The sequence below is a fragment of the Ovis aries genome, chromosome 19, assembly GCF_016772045.2.
Source record: "Ovis aries strain OAR_USU_Benz2616 breed Rambouillet chromosome 19, ARS-UI_Ramb_v3.0, whole genome shotgun sequence".
Lineage (NCBI taxonomy): Eukaryota > Metazoa > Chordata > Mammalia > Artiodactyla > Bovidae > Ovis > Ovis aries.
This window is the reverse complement of record NC_056072.1, coordinates 11,557,095-11,573,869: the sequence shown is the minus strand read 5'-3', so window position 1 is coordinate 11,573,869 and position 16,775 is coordinate 11,557,095. Positions and strand designations below refer to the sequence as shown.

Genomic DNA, 16,775 nt, shown 5'->3' with positions numbered 1-16,775 from the left:
CCACAGACCTTCAGCTGTCTGACCCTGGGACGTGAGAGAGCTCCCCTCATGGGCCGGGCAGGAATTCTCTGGAAAACTGTTGCTGGTTAAGGATAGACTAGAGAGGCTCCCCAGGTGACGCTAGTGGTAAAGGACCTGCCTGCCCATGCAGGAGACATAAGAGACCTGGGCTCGACCACCCACCCCAGTATTCTTGCCTGGAGAGTCCCACGGACACAGCAGCCTGGTAGGCTACAGTCCCTAGGGCTGCAAAGAGTCGGACATGACTGAAGTGACTTAACAGGCAGAGGATCAAGAGCAACACTGCTCAGTGCGACCCCCTGCACTGCTGGAGAGCTTACAGATCTGCTCTCTCCAATACGACAGCCGCTAGCTACCCAGGCACTGAGCGCTTCAAATGTGGCTGGCGCCACTGATGAAGCGAGCGTTTCATTTTATTTTAGTTCATTTCCATTTAAATGGTCCTGTGTGGCTAGCAAGTACCATGATGCACAGTGCTCATCCGCATCCTCCCATCCTGTGCTCAGATTCAGGATGTCAGGCCAGGTGAGGAGGGAGCGGGGTGTGTCCTGGGGTCCCGCACGGGCGTCACTCACGTGGCATTTCTAATCATCAGCAGTTTGCTGGCGGTGGACTGAAGGTTTTCAGGTTCAAAGCGTATGAAGTACTGGGCTGTTAAGTCTGTGAGCTCTCCAGGCTCCGGCTGACTTTTCTCACCAGAAATATAGATCAGATCCAGAGCAACCAGCTGCCCAACTCCTGACAAGGTTAGGGGAGCAACGTTTCACGAGGGCTGAAGTCAGGACTCTGGCTGAAGGCTGTCACATGACCGAGGTCACCATCCACATGCAACTAACTGGCCATGATCGTGACCCCAGGAAGTGCACACACACGGAGCCAACAGCATACAGACTCACATTGTCACATTGTCACAGACCAACAGGAAGTGATTCTGCTAACCTAGCACGTGATGGGCACTCAATTAATGCCTGCTGGGTGAACTGGGTGGATGGTAGATAGACAGGTGCCGGGAAGGAACGGGGCGCCCGAGGAAACGCAGGAGGACACCCCTTCTAACAGCAGAAACCTAGGGGCGCCCTGGCTGTTTCTGTGTGAGTCACCGGCAGGTCCCCAAGGTCTAGGTGAGTTTCAAAGTGACGTGATGAAAGACTGTCCTCCAGGTTTCCATCTCTGTCGCACTAGAGGGCTGCTTGGGACAGGCCTGTGGGCCACACTGCCGTGGGTCTCTAAAGTCTGGCCAGAGCAAGAGGCCCCAAACCGGAGCCCAGCGCCCGGAGGCTGCAGCATCCCGAGTGCACCACCGCTCCCCTCCCCACAGCCACGGACCAGAGCCCCGCCCCGGGAGCGCACCACGCCCACCTGTGGTCACCAGCTCCTTTATCTGGCAGTTGTCACACACGATGACGAAGGTCTGCTCTGCCTTTCCCAGGCTGGTTGGGAGGAACAGGACCTGGGGAGGAAAGGATTGTCCTGCAGCCTCCCGTGAAGGGGCTTCTTCCCCATCACCTCCTCCCCTCGGCCACACCCTCTGCCTCGGGCCTCCCCTCCTGGCCGTCTCCCTGGGGTCCAGCCCAGGCTCTGGGATAAGAAGAGAGAATTCACAGAGACGGAAATAAAAATGGCTCTTAAACAACATGTTTAACCTCATTCATGATCAAAAATGGAAATGCAAACCAGCCAGAAAAAGTTTCACGCCTCCTACTGGCAAAGAGCAGAAAGTTAGCGATCTTGAACCAGTGACAGATGTCTTAATTTTCTTCAAACTGCTCTAAAGGGGCGGGGTAGGGTTTGGTGGGAAGAGACGGAGGAATATAAAGGCAATGAGGTTGGCCAAGAGTTGAGAAAAATTGAAGCTGGGTAATGAGTACCTGGGTGATCCTTAAACTCTTCTGGTTTTTTTTTTTTTTATATGGGTTTTTTTTTGGAGGGGGGGCTTGGCCAGTTGGACTTCTGTCCTTTTAAGTATAGCTGACTTACAATGTTAGGTTAGTTTCAAGTGTACGGCAAGATAATTCTGTTATACATGTGTGTGTGTATAACATATATACATACACACACACACATATACATATATATCTATTCATTTTCAGATTATCAGTATTATGATGATTATTATTTTGACTGAGCCACAAAGCTGGCGGAACCTTAAGTTTCCCGACCAGGGATCAAAGCCATGCTCCCTGCAAGGTAAGCACAGCCTCCTAACTACTGGACCACCAAGGAATTCCCTGTATATGTTTTAAAACGTCCATAATGACAGATTTTTTTAAAAAGTTTGATAACACATTGTGTTGGCAAAGATATGAGAAAACAGGCACCTTCATATACTATTGTTGGAAGCATAAAATAATCTAATCCAAATGGTGGGGATTTTGGCAACATGTACCATAATTAGAAGGGCAGAGGCCCTAAGTCAGCAAATGCACAACAAGGACTGTATCCTGCAGGTAGGACAGAGTGATGTATGTATAAGCTATTCCCTGAGATGGCCAGAGATCAGAAATAATCTTCATACCCATCAGCAGGAGATGGCTGACCTAACTACAGTTCATACACACAGTGGAGTACTATGCAGCTAGAAAAAATGAGGTGTGGGAAGTACCTGGTGTGGAACAGAGTACAGAGTGGGCAATGAATTGTGTGAAGAAGAAATGGAAACATAGGAAAGAAACTACCACGTGTTTATGTAGTCATCACATACGCTTGCAAGGGCACCCAGACCTGGTAAGGTTGTGGCCTCAGGGTGGCCAAGGAAGTGGGGGGGAGAGGGAACATTTCACCATGCATCTGTTTGCATATTTTGAATTTTTAATCATGTGAATCTATTTATTTGGAAGTATGAATAAGTTTTCTAACAAACAACATCCCAATCAGTAAACAAAATTTATAGAAACCACCAAGGCTTGGACCTGGGAGTGGACACCTGGGTCATGGAAACACAAAGGTGGGAATTCCCTGGCGGTCCAGTGGTTAGGACTCAGCACTGACTGCCAAGGGCCTGGGTTCAATCCCTGGTTGGGGAACTAAGATCTCAGAAGCCATGCAGCACAGCCCAACAAGACAAAACAAAACAAAGAACCCCACAGAGGCAAAGGAAATCAAGGAAGCAAATGAGGGAGCAGCAACCGATCGTAACGAGGTGGGAGTACCTGCTACTGCCCCATCACCTACCTCCATGAATATGGCCTGCCCTGGAGCCAGCTCAAACACCGACGGCAGGATCCCAAAGGGAGGCTGCTCAACAAAGCCGATGGTGACAATGGCCTTAAAGAAAAGCAGAAGATGACCCAACAGTATGGAAGAAACTGTAAAGTCTCTTGCTCAGATGGCCCATGTCTCTCCTCCAAACATCCATGCTGTGATTTGAAGGCTCTTATGGATCATCCAGTCCCCTGTTCATGAAGAAACTGAGACGCAGCCATTCAGCAAGCACTTACTCAACCTGCACCAGACGGGGTTCTGACGTTGAAAGACAAGTACATCACAGAGCGTCTGCAAAGAGCTGCCTATCGGTCGGAGGTACAAGACCACTGACAAGGGTTTCAGACGCAAAGCAGGAGGCGTGTGGGAAGGTCTCCCCCAGGAGGCGGGCTCCCTCGCACGGTCCTTTCCCTACTGCAGCACCAGGGAATGTGTGGCTCATGCCAGCTTCTGCGTCTGCCTTCATTCCCAACCCAGCCCTGGCCATGAGCTCCTGAAGCAAGCTGCCGACTTGTTAGCAGAGCTGCAGCCCTGATGCCTATACAGGAAGCCGCAAGCATGCAGGGACACAAGCCCGTGCCTCCAGGTCCCTGGCACGTGGCAGCTATGAGTGAAATGTCTCAGGGAACGTGTGGTCTCCTGGATCTATCGCTTGTTTCCAGAGATGCATAGAAAGCAAGGCATCTCTCCTCTGAGAAAGATAACGGTGTGCACGAGTGTGACGGTCAGTGCTGTCAGCACGGGGCTGCCATGGGGCATGCGGGCTGGGCGGGAGCCTGGGCAAATGGTGGGGCGGGGGCGGGCATGTGCACACGCCCTGCTTCTCAGCTGCAGCTGACAGGGCCACAGTGGATCCTGGCCCAGGGCTGCACATCTTCCAGTGTTTCAGAGAAAGTGCAAACACACATTTTTATATGTTATCTATTTTTTTTGTGTTTTCAGCATAGCATGCGGGATCTTGATTCGCCAGGGATTGAACCCGAGCCCCCGCAGTGGAAGTGCAGAGCCCTACCCACGGGATAGCCAGGGAGCTTCCTGAAATCTCTGTATCTTTAATTGTTGACTCAAGATATGTTTTTAAGCAATGCTGGATTCTCTACTGACTCAGATGGTGAAGAATCTGCCTGCAATGTGGGAGACCCGGGTTCAGTCCCTGGGTCAGGAAGATCCCCTGGAGGAGGGCATGGCAACCCACTCCCGTATTCTTGTCTGGAGAGTCCCATGGACAGAGGAGCCTCATGAGCTACAGTCCATGGGGTCGCAAAGAGTCAGACATGACTGAGCGACTAACACTTTCAGTTTCAAGCAATGTTAGCTCAAAAATGTTTTGAGGCCCTGTGCCAAATAAACACGACCACAAAATTCAACCAAAGAGTTTCCAATTTGTGACCTCTGCTATAGTCAAACATTTGCCACAATAATGACTGACTGAATGACTCAGTGAATGAATGAATGGGTATAGTGACATCCAAGACAGACCTTGAAGGACGGGAGAGGTGATGGGACCTGCCCGGGGTCACACAGGTATTAGGAGTATAACAAGAATTACAGTGGTATACTCTGTACCTCTTGGTTCTTAGGGGACTGTGGCTCTACAATTCTGTCCACTGCGTTTCCAGCCCCAGGGGCACTCGAGCAAGTCCCTCTCGGGGGTTACTGCATTCGATGGACTTGCTTTTTTTCCAGGAAGTGCTGTGAACACTCACCCTGAAGCTGGGCGGTGGCCAGCTCTTCTTAGGCATGATACAGAACTTGCCCACGCTGAAGCCCACGTTTTTGCAGATGAATCTGGTTATCTTCATGCCCCCAATGAGGCAGTAGCCACAGTCCAGCACAGGTGACACTGCAGCCACAGGGGAAGATGGGCAAGAGAAATAACCCGGGCTCTCCCGAGGCGCGGCCCAAGCTGAGAGTGGCTGTTGCAGGCCGGGCTGGGGAGGGATGGGCGGGGCGGGGGAGGGATGGACCGGGACAAGCCCCACCCCTGCTTCCACCTGGCAGTGGTTGGTGCCCCAGAACACCACGTGCGTGGGCCTCAGGGTGCCGCGAGCCAGTGCCGCCTAGGCTGGGGTCACCTGGGCCGCGGCCTGCTTTCCTGATATGTGTCGCTCAGAGTCCGCCTCCCCCCGGGGAAGTAGGACAGTCAGGGCCTAACTCTGGAAGAATGAGGCATCTTCCGGCAGGTCCCTCCTCAGGACTCAGAAGCCCCTACCCAAGGGGTCAGGCTGTGTGCTGCCACAGAGGGGCCCTGTGGGCAGGTGTCCTTTAGAGGGGCACCAGCCCTTACCGACCCCTGGAGGGCAGCAGGTACTTACACGTCAGCACCGGGGGCGGCCTCCGGGCCTGCAGGGGGATCAGGAGCGTGTGCGCTGACTGGGTCTCCACTAAAATAAAGTCATCAAAATCCCCAAGGCAGTTGGGAAAAAACTGGACAATGTACTGGCAGGTCATTCCAGGAGCCACCATTCCTCCTTCTCCTGGGAACATCCCTGCGGGTGCCAAAAGTGACAATGAGATTCTGGAGACCAGGTCAAAATCCCAGGACCTAAGGTGGGGAGGGCAGTGACAGTGCCACCTGGGACGTCAGAGAGGCCATGCCTGGCCCTGTGGCTTAGCAGTCACTTTGTGGGCAGCAGATAGACACTTGAGATTTCTAGGGAGCAGAGGGGACACGATCAGAGCTGTTCTTAAGGAGAACCTGAGTCACGGGAGCAGGAAGGCTGGCTGGGAGGCCGGTGCCATGGCCTAAGTGAGGAGCCAGGGTGCAGTGACGCTGTGCAGAGCAAGGAGAGGGCTGAACTGAGCTTGGGGGTGCGATCCAAGGAGGAAGTGTCAGGTGGGGGGGGCTCTGTGGGAGGCCTCCTTGGAGCACAAAGGGTGCAGCCCCAGGAGCCACCCGGAGCCCCGTGGGGACACAACCTCGGGCAAGGCCAGCAGACAATTTCGAGGATGGGCAGGCCACTGCCACCCTGAGCTTACCCAGTCCCAGGGCGAAGTAGGGCGTGGACGGAGGGAGGACTCGAAGGTGGCGGCTGGTGGATGTGGTGTTCTGCAGGGAGATCACTGTCTGTGCAGAGACAAAGAGACACGTGCGCACACAGGGGTTGTGAAACCTGGGGCTTGCATAATAATACGGGAACGGGGTGGGGGATGAATGAAACGAGCTTGGCCCCGAGTCGGTAACTGTCGAGCTGGTGAGGGGGCCGTGGGATTTCAGGTAACTGTTCTACCCACTTTTGTTTGGCTTTAGAAAAAAAGAACTACAAGGTAAACAGAGGTGGGAGTAGATCTGACCTGGCCTCTGGCCTGTTTAAAACCACAGCAATGTTTGTTTTATTTTTATTTATTTGGCTGAGCCAGGTCTCCGTTGCGGCATGTGGGATCTTAGCTTTCTGACCAAGGACTGGATGCAGCATGTGGGATCTTAGCTTTCTGACCAAGGATTGGATGTGGGCCCCCCACACTGGGTGCGCTGGGTCCCAGCCACTGGACCACCAGGCAAGTCCCCAAAATCACAGCTATTGTTTACTGAGTTTCTTGACTTCCCAATGACCAGGGAAGTGAAGTGAAGAAGTGAAGTGAAAGTCGTTCAGTCGTGTCTGACTCTTTTGGAAGGTGAGAACTACCTCTATTTTAGGGCAAATAAACTGAAGTTCAGAGAGCCTCCTTCCCTGGAAAGTAACAGTGGAGAGACTGAGCCCGGGACCCTGAAGCTCTGCCTCCTCGCCTCTCACTCACTGCTCTTTCTCCACATAATCCATTTTCTTTTTTTTTAACCACACCTTTTTTTTGACCACACCACGTAGCATGCAGGATCTCAGTTCTCCAACAACCAGGGATCGAACCTGTGCCCCTTGCAGAGGAAGCTAGGCGTCTCAGAACCACTAGACCACCAGGGAAGTCCCCTGACATAACCCTTTGAGCCACTTCTTCTCAAGGGCCCAGCCAGGGGTGCTACCTGCATTCAGGGTTGTAACGGGGCCTCTCTCCATCACTCAGCCCATTCCCCCTCATTGAACCCTGACCTTCTGTTCCCCCTCAGATCGGGAGACCCCTAAGGTCTCAGCACCTAGAACTGAACTCACACAGCGCTGACCCCCAACAGCACTCAGCACAATGCTCAGCACGGAAGAAGAACTCCACACATGCACACACCTTTGGCTCCTATTTTGTGAAATATTACACTGGGAAAAACATATGAATTATAACATGACAAGCCATTTTTCCAGCTTAAAAAGTAAAACATGAAAAACACAGATGAAGCCTGGCCCCAGCCCCACACCAGATAACAGCCCCATAAATTCGAAGCATGTCTTCATACTTTTATTCAGAGGGGTGCTTTCCTAAATCAGACTTCTCTGGTGCTTCAGACGGTAAAGCCTCTGCCTTCAATGCGGGAGACTCGAGTTCGATCCCTGGGTTGGGAAGATCCTCTGGAGAAGGAAATGGCAACCCACTCCAGGACTCTTGCCTGGAAAATTCCACGGACAGAGGAGCCTGGCAGGCTACAGTCCATGGGGTCACAAAGACTCAGACATGACTGAGTGAATTTACTTTTCCTAAATCAACATTTAAGTCCATTTTTGGCCAGCACAACATACTGCCTCAATCCACCTGTGAACCAGATCCACACATGCTCTGAACCAGATCAGAGAGACCCACATTATAATTTTTATTTCTCCAATATTAGTGATGATGAGCATCTTTTCTTAAGTTTGTTATTTAGGTGTTCTCTTGTGTGCTATGTCTGATCACAGTGTCCATCTGCCACTGTGTACTTTTTTTTAATTGACTTGCAGAAATTCTTTATATTTTCTGGGCACTAACATTTTATAAGGTATACGTTATAAACAACCACAAGTTTATAACTTGTATTATCTTTAAAACTTTACTATACCAGAGGTCATCACACCCTACTTCCCACCTCCTAGAGCTTTGATTGCTGTCAGATTCGGCGGGGAGGGGAGTCAACTCCAGAATCACATCCTAAGGGTCTGCTGTTTTCAGGCCCTTCTGAGGCCACATGTCACAGCCCAGGTTCCCCATAAAGTGAAGTCTTGTATCAGCTTTAAAATTTTAACATAACATTTATCAATTTTTCGGTTCAAGGTTTAGACTTTAGTGTCAAGAAACCTTTTATCTCCTATATTTCCTTCCTACCTTTTTGCTTGAGATCTTTGCTGGAAAGCATTTTGTTGAGGCTATGGAGTGAGGTAGGGATTAAATTATTTTCCACAGGGCAAGGACACTAATTCCATTTTGCCTTTTCAGATCTGCACAGGTGCATAGACAGCCCTGGGAACTGTTCCCTCAATCTGCTATTTTCCCAAATACAGGGCTAGCTTGCAGGTGTCACCACGAATCGAGGTGTTCATGACAGCAGCTGCCCTTCGTGTTCACGGAGGCATGCCTCTAGAGAGCCTTGCTCCCAGCCAAACCCCTGACCGAATGAGAGAGCAGTTTATGAAGGGATGTCCCGTGGGACAGAATAATCAATTGCACTGACCAGAGTTCAGGGCAGTAACACATTCTCGTGTTGGCTCTGCCTCCTTCCACCCCCTCTCCTCAGTCCTCCCTGGAACTGTAAACAAAAGCACGTACTCTCACCACCTCAGACTCTACCTTATGGGGAATCTGGGCTGTGACGCTTGCCATCAGAAGAGTCTGAAAGCAGCAGATTCTGAGGATGTGACTCTGGAGTTGATGTTCTCTTGTCTGACGGCGAGCAGAACTCTAGCTGCTGGGAAGTAGGGTGCGATGACCCCTGGGATACATCACAATTACTAAGGGTTCTTCCCCATGGGCAACTGAAATGAGGAGGTGCAGGCGGAGGGAGCTCAGGCACTGAACTGTGGTAGCTACAGCATGGTTGCAAGGTCTGTGCAAACAGTAATTACAAGGATTGTGAAAGGGGCTGGCTTTCCTTAAATGCACTGGAAGCCACAGAGGAAAAAAAAATGATAGGCTTAGGGCAGCCAGTTCAAGGGCCACTGTGAAGACACTCCTTGCCTTCCTGGGTTACACGCAATTTGCTCCTGGGGTATGTGTGTGCGTGTGTATGTGTGTGTGTATGTGTGTGCGTGTGTATGTGTGTGCATGTGTGTGCATGTGTATGTGCGTGCGTGTGTATGTGTGTTTTCTTACTTCGTTTTCTACTTAGTATTTCTGAACCTATGCTCTTTTTTTTCTTTCATACATCTTTCAAAGTTACCGAAATATGGAAAGAAAACAAAAGGGAAAGTATGTGAAACATAATAAGCTCCTGGCTCACAAGGTATATAGATCTCCACTCCTACCGCAACTCCTTAGCCTCCAGCACTTGCAGCCCACATCCCAGTCTGCTCCTTCACTCAGGACAGGTAAGCCCTCTCACAGCTCCAAAGGACAGAGGATGGGATGGCCCATGCTCTCCTCTCACCGCCCAAATAATACATTATTTGTTTATTTATGCCATGCAGCTTGTGGGATCTTAGTTTCCCAACCAAGGACTGAACCCACACCCTCAGCAGCGAGAGCATGGAGCCCTAACCACTGGGCCACCGCAGTGCCTGAGTCTATGTGCTTCAGCAAGACTGGCTACGGCTCTCGCTGTCATACTTCCTTATTTGGCTTTGGTTCAAGGTGGTACTAGGCTCTGTCTTAGTCTAAAACATCATAAACTGGGTGGCTTATGAACAACAGGAATGTACTTCTCACAGTTCTGGAGGCTGGAAAGTCTAAGGTCAAGTGGCCAGCATGGATGTGGTTTGATGAAGGCCCTCTTCCATTCACAGCTGGCAACTTCTCACCGTGCCCTCAAGGGGTGGGAGGGGCAAGGGATCTCTCCAGAGCCTCTTCAGAAAGGCTCTAGTCCCATTTACGAAGGCTTCATGCTCATGCCCTAAGCGCCTCTCCAAGACCCCACCTTCTAATACCATCATCTTTGACAGTTAGAACTTCAACAGATGAATTTTGGAGGGACACAAACATTCAGACCATAGCAGGCTCATTACCTAAGGATGAGGGTATGCTCCTTTCTCTAGGCTCTAAAAGTTTATATAAGATAGGGATTAGCTTGAGTGTTTGGTGGTATATACCTGTAAAATGATCTGGGCATGGTGTTTCTTTTGGTAGGTTTTCTTTTTAAGGTATTTTCATCAAATTGCACAGCCACATAGTTAAGAGAGTCAAAGGGTTCTACAAAGCTCTGAAAATAGAAATCCTGCCCTCTTCCCCTGCCTCCACGCCCACCATTTCCCACAACCAGATGAAAACACTTTTTCCTCCTTTAGCTGATTATTTTGAAAATTACTTCCATGTCTCCAGATGGCATGCTAATTTTTTTTTTGGTTTTAGGTATTAATTACGGATGACATGGATATTCTCCTTCCTCGCCCATAACCAGCTTACCGTATGCCATCCTACCTATCCTTCCTACCCTCATCTTCCTGATGCAAATTACGTCATACTCATGGTTAAATCGGCTTTCCTGGTGGCTCAGCTGGTAAAGAATCTGCCTCCAATGTGGGAGACTCAGGTTCAATCCCTGGGTCAGGAAGATCCCCTGGAGAATGGACAGGCTCCCCACTCTAGTATTCCTGGGCTTTCCTTGTGGCTCAGCTGGTAAAGAATCCGCCTGCAGTGCGGGAGACCTGGGTTCGATCCCTGGGTTGGGAAGATCCCCTGGAGAAGGAAAAGGCTACCCACTCCAGTATTCTGGCCTGGAGAATCCCATGGACTGTATAGTCCCTGGGGTCCCAAAGAGTTGGACACGACTGAGCGACTATCACTTTCTTTCATGGTTAGATCAGTAATTAATGTTTACGTTATTGGTTGCTATGTAAAAAATAGTCACAGCTGAGCATGAAATTCTCCCTTGAACAATTTTTGTTTCTTCTGGAGTTAATCAACCAATTATTTTGTTTGCCATGTACTTATCAATAATTTTTAAATTTTTATTTTAATTTTTTTGGCCACACTGCATGTGGGATCTTAGTGCCCCAACCAAGGATCAAACCCATGCCTACTGAGTTGGAAGGCAGAGTCTTAACCACTTAAGTCTCCCTTATCAATAATTTAATCTCTTTCCACTACCCTACAAGGCTCTTCTCACGATGTCCTGGATGTATCAGGGACTCTGATCAGTGTCACCCCCACAGGTCAACTCCACAAGAGCTTTCTGGCCTCTTCTAATCTGGACTGGTCACCTGTTATGCCTACTGCTGTCACCCAGGACAGGTCAACCCCTGTAGCAGGTTTCAGACACGCCCACGAGTTCTCCTCCCATTGAGAGGTGAGGTCTATGTAGCTTCCCCTCAAATCGGGGCCAACCTTAGGGAGTCACTTGTACCCTATAGCATAGCAATCAGAGGATGCAATGACTTCCTCTCCTACTGCAAGGGAACCTTCAAGGTTAGGTCATAAAAAGTGATGCAGCCTCCCTCTTGCTGGTAGGGAACTCACTTCAAAGCTCTGATCATTCACTTTGAGCTGCCTGATTACCCTGAGGTGGAAGCCCAGGCCACACAGAGAATTCACGCACAGACTCAGCTGACACCCAACATCAACTACTCTGTGACTGAAAATGTCTCAGGTGGCTCCAGTCCCACCTTTCAGGTTACCCCCAGGCACTAACTTTTTCTAGCTAAGGCCTCAAACACCATGGAACAAGCCTTTCCCGTTGGGCCCTGTCAGAATTTCTAAAATCTACAGGCATGATAAAAATGGTTGCTTTAAGTTGTTAAGCGTTGGGAGTTCTCTGGTGGCCCAGTGGCTAAGACGTCGCACTCCCAGTGCAAGGGGCCCAGGTTCGATCCCGGGTTAGGGAACTAGATCTCACATGTCGCAACTAAAAGACCTTGCCTGCTGCAACTGAAGACTCCACATGCCACAGCTTGAAGAAGAGAGAAGACTCTGCATGCCGTCACTAAGACCTGGCACAGCCAAATAGATAAATATTAAAAAAAAAAATGTTGGTGAGTGTTGCAACAGCACTAACAGAAAAGCCCCTTAACCATTACTAAGCTGGGCCTTTCCTTCACCGGCCTCCCGTGTTGGATCTCTCGTTTCCCACATACCAAGCCTTCCTCTTCCTTGATTTACCCACCTATATAGGGAAGCACGCTCCCCTCAAGTTTCCTGAGAAAGGGTGCAATGAGACATATATTTTTAAAGACTTGGAAAATTTGAAAATGTTCTTATCCTTAGACTGTATAGTTAAACAAGGTAAACAACTTATGTACACAGTCATACTGCCCAAGAGATGCAAGGTGCAAATTTCTAAGAGATGTCACCAGATACAATTCCATCTATAAGCAGACTGTGGAGGACTGCGTCTCTCTTTTGGGAGGTGTGCTCTGGGGAAACTGGCCACTGCGCTCTGAGGAAGGGAAGAGAGAGTAAAGGATCTAGCTGATGTGGAGAAGTCTCAGGGAGAAGAGCTGAGGTCTCAGCCAAAAGCCAGCATTAACCACCACACATGTGAGTGAAGGAGACTTTGGCTCCGGGCTCTTGGCTGAGTCCCCAGACATCGCACAGAAGAGAGAAACTCTCCTCTCTGTGTCCCCCTGATCAGAGAGCAAACTGCTATTCCACACTGTGAAGTCAGGCCAGTTTGCTGCATGGTCACAGAAAGTGGAACGCTGGATATATTAAGAGAGACTCCAGTGAAAGTTGCCCTTTAAAACCATGTCAGAAGAGACCACTTCAAGTACTCCCTTTCTGTGCTTTCTTCTATCAAGTACTTTTAACCACAAATGCTGTTCTGAAGCCCCAGAATGTAATACACCTGAGCTGTATGACTCCCACTGTATAAGTACTCAGAATCCTGCAACTGGACATATAGCCACTGTGGTGATCTGAACTGGAGGCTCAGTAAACTATTAGATGCAGAAACTTTCACAAATGGAATGTTATTCCAAGATTCTTCAGATGACTGTGGGTGGAGGGAGCTACAGGCGTGGAATGAGAGGAGGCATGATGGAATTAGACTGAATTAGAGGTTTCATCATGAAGTCATGATTTTAAATATATAAGCATGCAGACATAGAAATATGCATGTATATATGCATATATATATATACACCTCTCTCTCTCTATATATATATATATATATATACACACACATATACATATATATGTGTGTGTGTGTATGTGTGGTTAGACCTATGAAATTGCTGTATTTTCACCTCTAAACATTTAGAGGACTTAGAAGCAATGACACCCCAGTAGCAAATAGCAGATCTAGTGCTTAGATCTTGGTTTCTAAATACCACTCTCCACTAAAAGCAACCAGAGCTTCTAGAATTGATTCCAGAACTGGGACAAACAGAGCACAAAATCAGCCTGGAACATCTTGTTCCAGAATGCAAGGAAGTGCTCAAGAAACTGCTAGGTCACATTAAAAGAACACAGAGACAACTTACAAGGCTCCCACTGGACAAATCTGGGATTCTTTCAGAGGCAAGATGGATGCTGACTTTAAATGAAATGATTCATTTTTGGCTAGATTAACATAAGCTTCATTAATTTCAATGGCTCTAAGTAGATGTGCCTGCACCGACAAAATGAACACAATACAACAGCCAACACGCTTCACAGTATGGCTATGTACTTCGAAAAAAAAAAATGAAATAATTGATTAATCATGGGGGGGAAACCAATTACTTAACTAAAACTGACCGATCTTATTCTCTTGATTGGACCTACACTGACCCAAAAACTGGATACAGAATAGGTTCCAAATGTCTCTTGTAAGATTTAACATTGTATCTGACACTCGGGTGTTCAAGTGCTGCTGTGCCCTCAAGATCAAACTGACATTCAACAACCATTCTGCATCAGAGACTAAAGCCCTCAGGGTTAAATCCTCTCCTCTAGGAACTTCTGACCAAAATGGGGAGAACTGAGAAGTTTTTAATGAGGAAAACGGTGCAGACCTGACCTAAGATAAAGACAACAATAAAGGGCAGCCTGTCACATATATTCTACAATTAATTTCACAAGATTTTCTGGGAAATTCATTTTAAAAATTCTGAAACTGTTTTGATACCATTATTCAGACTACTTAAGAACAGACTGTCCAACTGGCCTCTTTCTTGCCACCAAAATATGCATATTTTGCACCAAAATATGCAAAATATTCACTATTCCCAGGACTTCTCTCGTGGTCCAGAGGTTAAGAATTCGCCTGCCAATGCAGGAAACACCAGTTCTATCCTTGGCCTGAGAACTAAGACCCCACAAGCTGCAGGGCAACGAAGCCCATGCGCGGCAACTACTGAGCCCGTGCACCCTAGAGCGCGTGGTCTGCACCAGGAGAAGCCACGCAATGGGAAGCCTGCGCGCTGCAGCTAGAGAAAGCCTGCGAGCAGCATCGGAGACCCAGCACAGCCGAACATAAAAAAGCAAGCAGCCAGAGAAATAAACAGAAGTTTCAACAAAGATTCACTGCTCTCAGACTAGTCCTTTTCTCCCCACTCTCAGTTATAATCGCTCTCTTTGCCTTTGTTCACTAACAACAATGTATCCGCCGTTATTGATCAAATAAGTGTGCAGACCACTAACTCCTCTGTCAATGAGTTTTCAATTTATAAGTATAGTATACCCTGTAGTGTGCTGGCAAGTGCTTAATAGCCAGTTCCTGGGGTGGGGAGAGCCCTGATTTGGTAGTGTTTGCTGATTTCAGTAGTGTTAAAACTCCCAATATGGTCAATTTCAAGACCAATGGGACATCACTGAGCAGGGAGTTGGGACGAGACGTGCACGGTCAGCCCTCATGAGCTAGTGTGACCTGGCTCCAGCACACCACAGGGAACAGGCGCATCTCAGAGACATGGGCTGTTAGTTCTACACTTTCTCACTTCCCTCTTCAAATTTTGTTGATGTCTTCTTTCACATCTTCATTTTCATTCTTCTGCTGTTCATTGTAGTTATCACTTTCACAAAATTTTTAAAATTATGACCTCAAATATATTTTCAAATTTCTAGGCATGAAGTTGTTCATAAACCTCATTATCTTTCTAACGTCTGTAGGATTCATAATGATGTCTTCATTTCCCCAATATTGGTTAATTTGTACCTTCTTAGTTTTATTAATCTTTTCAAAGAACTGACTTTTGGCTTTGTTGATCCTCACTATATTTGTTTTCTATTAAAATTAAAATGCTTTTTTATTTTAATTATTTCCTCCCTTCCAGCTTCTTTGGGCAAAATTTGCTATTTTTTTTTTTCTAATTTTTGAGATGTGTACATTGATCACTGATTTTCAGACTGTCTCTTTTCTAATATATGAACATAAGTCTATACATTTTCTTCTAAGAATACCTTTAGCTACATCCCAGAAGCTTTGGTGTTCCATTTAAAAATGATCATTATTTTCTCATTTATATTATAACTTCTTTGACTCATAGTCTAGTAATAAACTGCTTCATCTTCAAATATGTAGGGGGGTTTCTAGTTATATTTTTATTGTTCAGTCTACTTGGTCCAAACACTATATTTTCAGTCTTTTGAAATTTATTTCCTTTATGATCCAGCACGTAAGACAATTTTGGTAACATGTTCCAAGTATACTTTTAAAGAAACTGTACACTGCAATTGCTGGTTGCAGTGTGATATATAACTCAATTAGATATAGTTTGTTAACTATATTGTTCAATTCTTCTATGTCCTTACTGTTATTTTTGTCTACTTGCCCTTTAAGTCTCTGAGAAAATGTTAAATCTCCTCATGTTTGTTATTGATTCTGTTTTTCTTCTAAACTTATAAAATTTTGCTTATGTATTTTGAGGCTGAGTTATTAATATATGTAGATTTTAAATACCTGTATCTTTTGGAAAAATATTTTTTAAACCTTTGATCAGTATGAAATGTCCCTTTTATTTCTACTAACACTTCTTGCCTTAACATCTACTTTCTCTAACATTAGCATAGCCACACCAGTTTATTTTTTTTTGTTGAAGTCTGTCTAATATCTTTTTCCATCCTTATATTTTCAATACTTTAGTATCTTTTTTATTTTGCAGGGGGAAGAAATTCAGAACTTTTTCTTCAAGCCTGGCAGGAACTCCTAACAGTTTGGGTGGAGCAGACATCACAATGGAGATTTGTGTTCGTATTTCTAAAGGTTAGCCGATATCAGCAGCATTTAGTTGGTTTTGGTTTTTCTATCCAGTCCGATGATCCCTCTCTATCTTTTCTGTTTTGGGGAGGGGGGCCATGCCATGAAGCTTGCAGGGTCTTAGCTGCCCAACCAGAGACTAAAACCATGCCCTTGGTAGTGAAAGCAGGAATCCTAACCAGGGAACTGCCAGGGAACTCCCTGATCTTTCTCTTTCAACTGAAGTACTTGGTCCATTTAATTACTTCATGCAATTATCAACACATTTAAGTTTAAATCTACCATGTTTTTATTTTTAACTTGAACAACACTATCCACCATGTTCCTTTTTCCTTGTCTCCTATTAATGGAAAAATTTTTTTAAATTTTCCATTTCTCCTTCTATTACCTTGCTACTTTAATATCATTTTACTATTTGAATAATGATTAGTTCAGAGACTACAACAAGCAGCCT

At 47.0% G+C, this 16,775-nt stretch overlaps 1 protein-coding gene across 4 annotated transcripts in view; it reads right to left on the bottom strand.

Moving 5' to 3' along the window:
- Positions 1–16,775, bottom strand: part of DLEC1 (DLEC1 cilia and flagella associated protein) — an 87,143-nt gene that overhangs the window by 34,574 nt on the left and 35,794 nt on the right. For all 4 annotated transcript variants that reach the window (XM_027958016.2, XM_042236490.1, XM_042236491.2 and 1 more), the window contains exons 7-12: positions 6,202–6,289; positions 5,538–5,711; positions 4,929–5,065; positions 3,193–3,285; positions 1,381–1,471; positions 597–759 (exon numbers count right to left, since the gene is read on the bottom strand). In XM_027958016.2, coding sequence (XP_027813817.1) covers positions 597–759; positions 1,381–1,471; positions 3,193–3,285; positions 4,929–5,065; positions 5,538–5,711; positions 6,202–6,289 — 746 coding nt within the window. The remainder of the gene's footprint in view (positions 1–596; positions 760–1,380; positions 1,472–3,192; positions 3,286–4,928; positions 5,066–5,537; positions 5,712–6,201; positions 6,290–16,775) is intronic.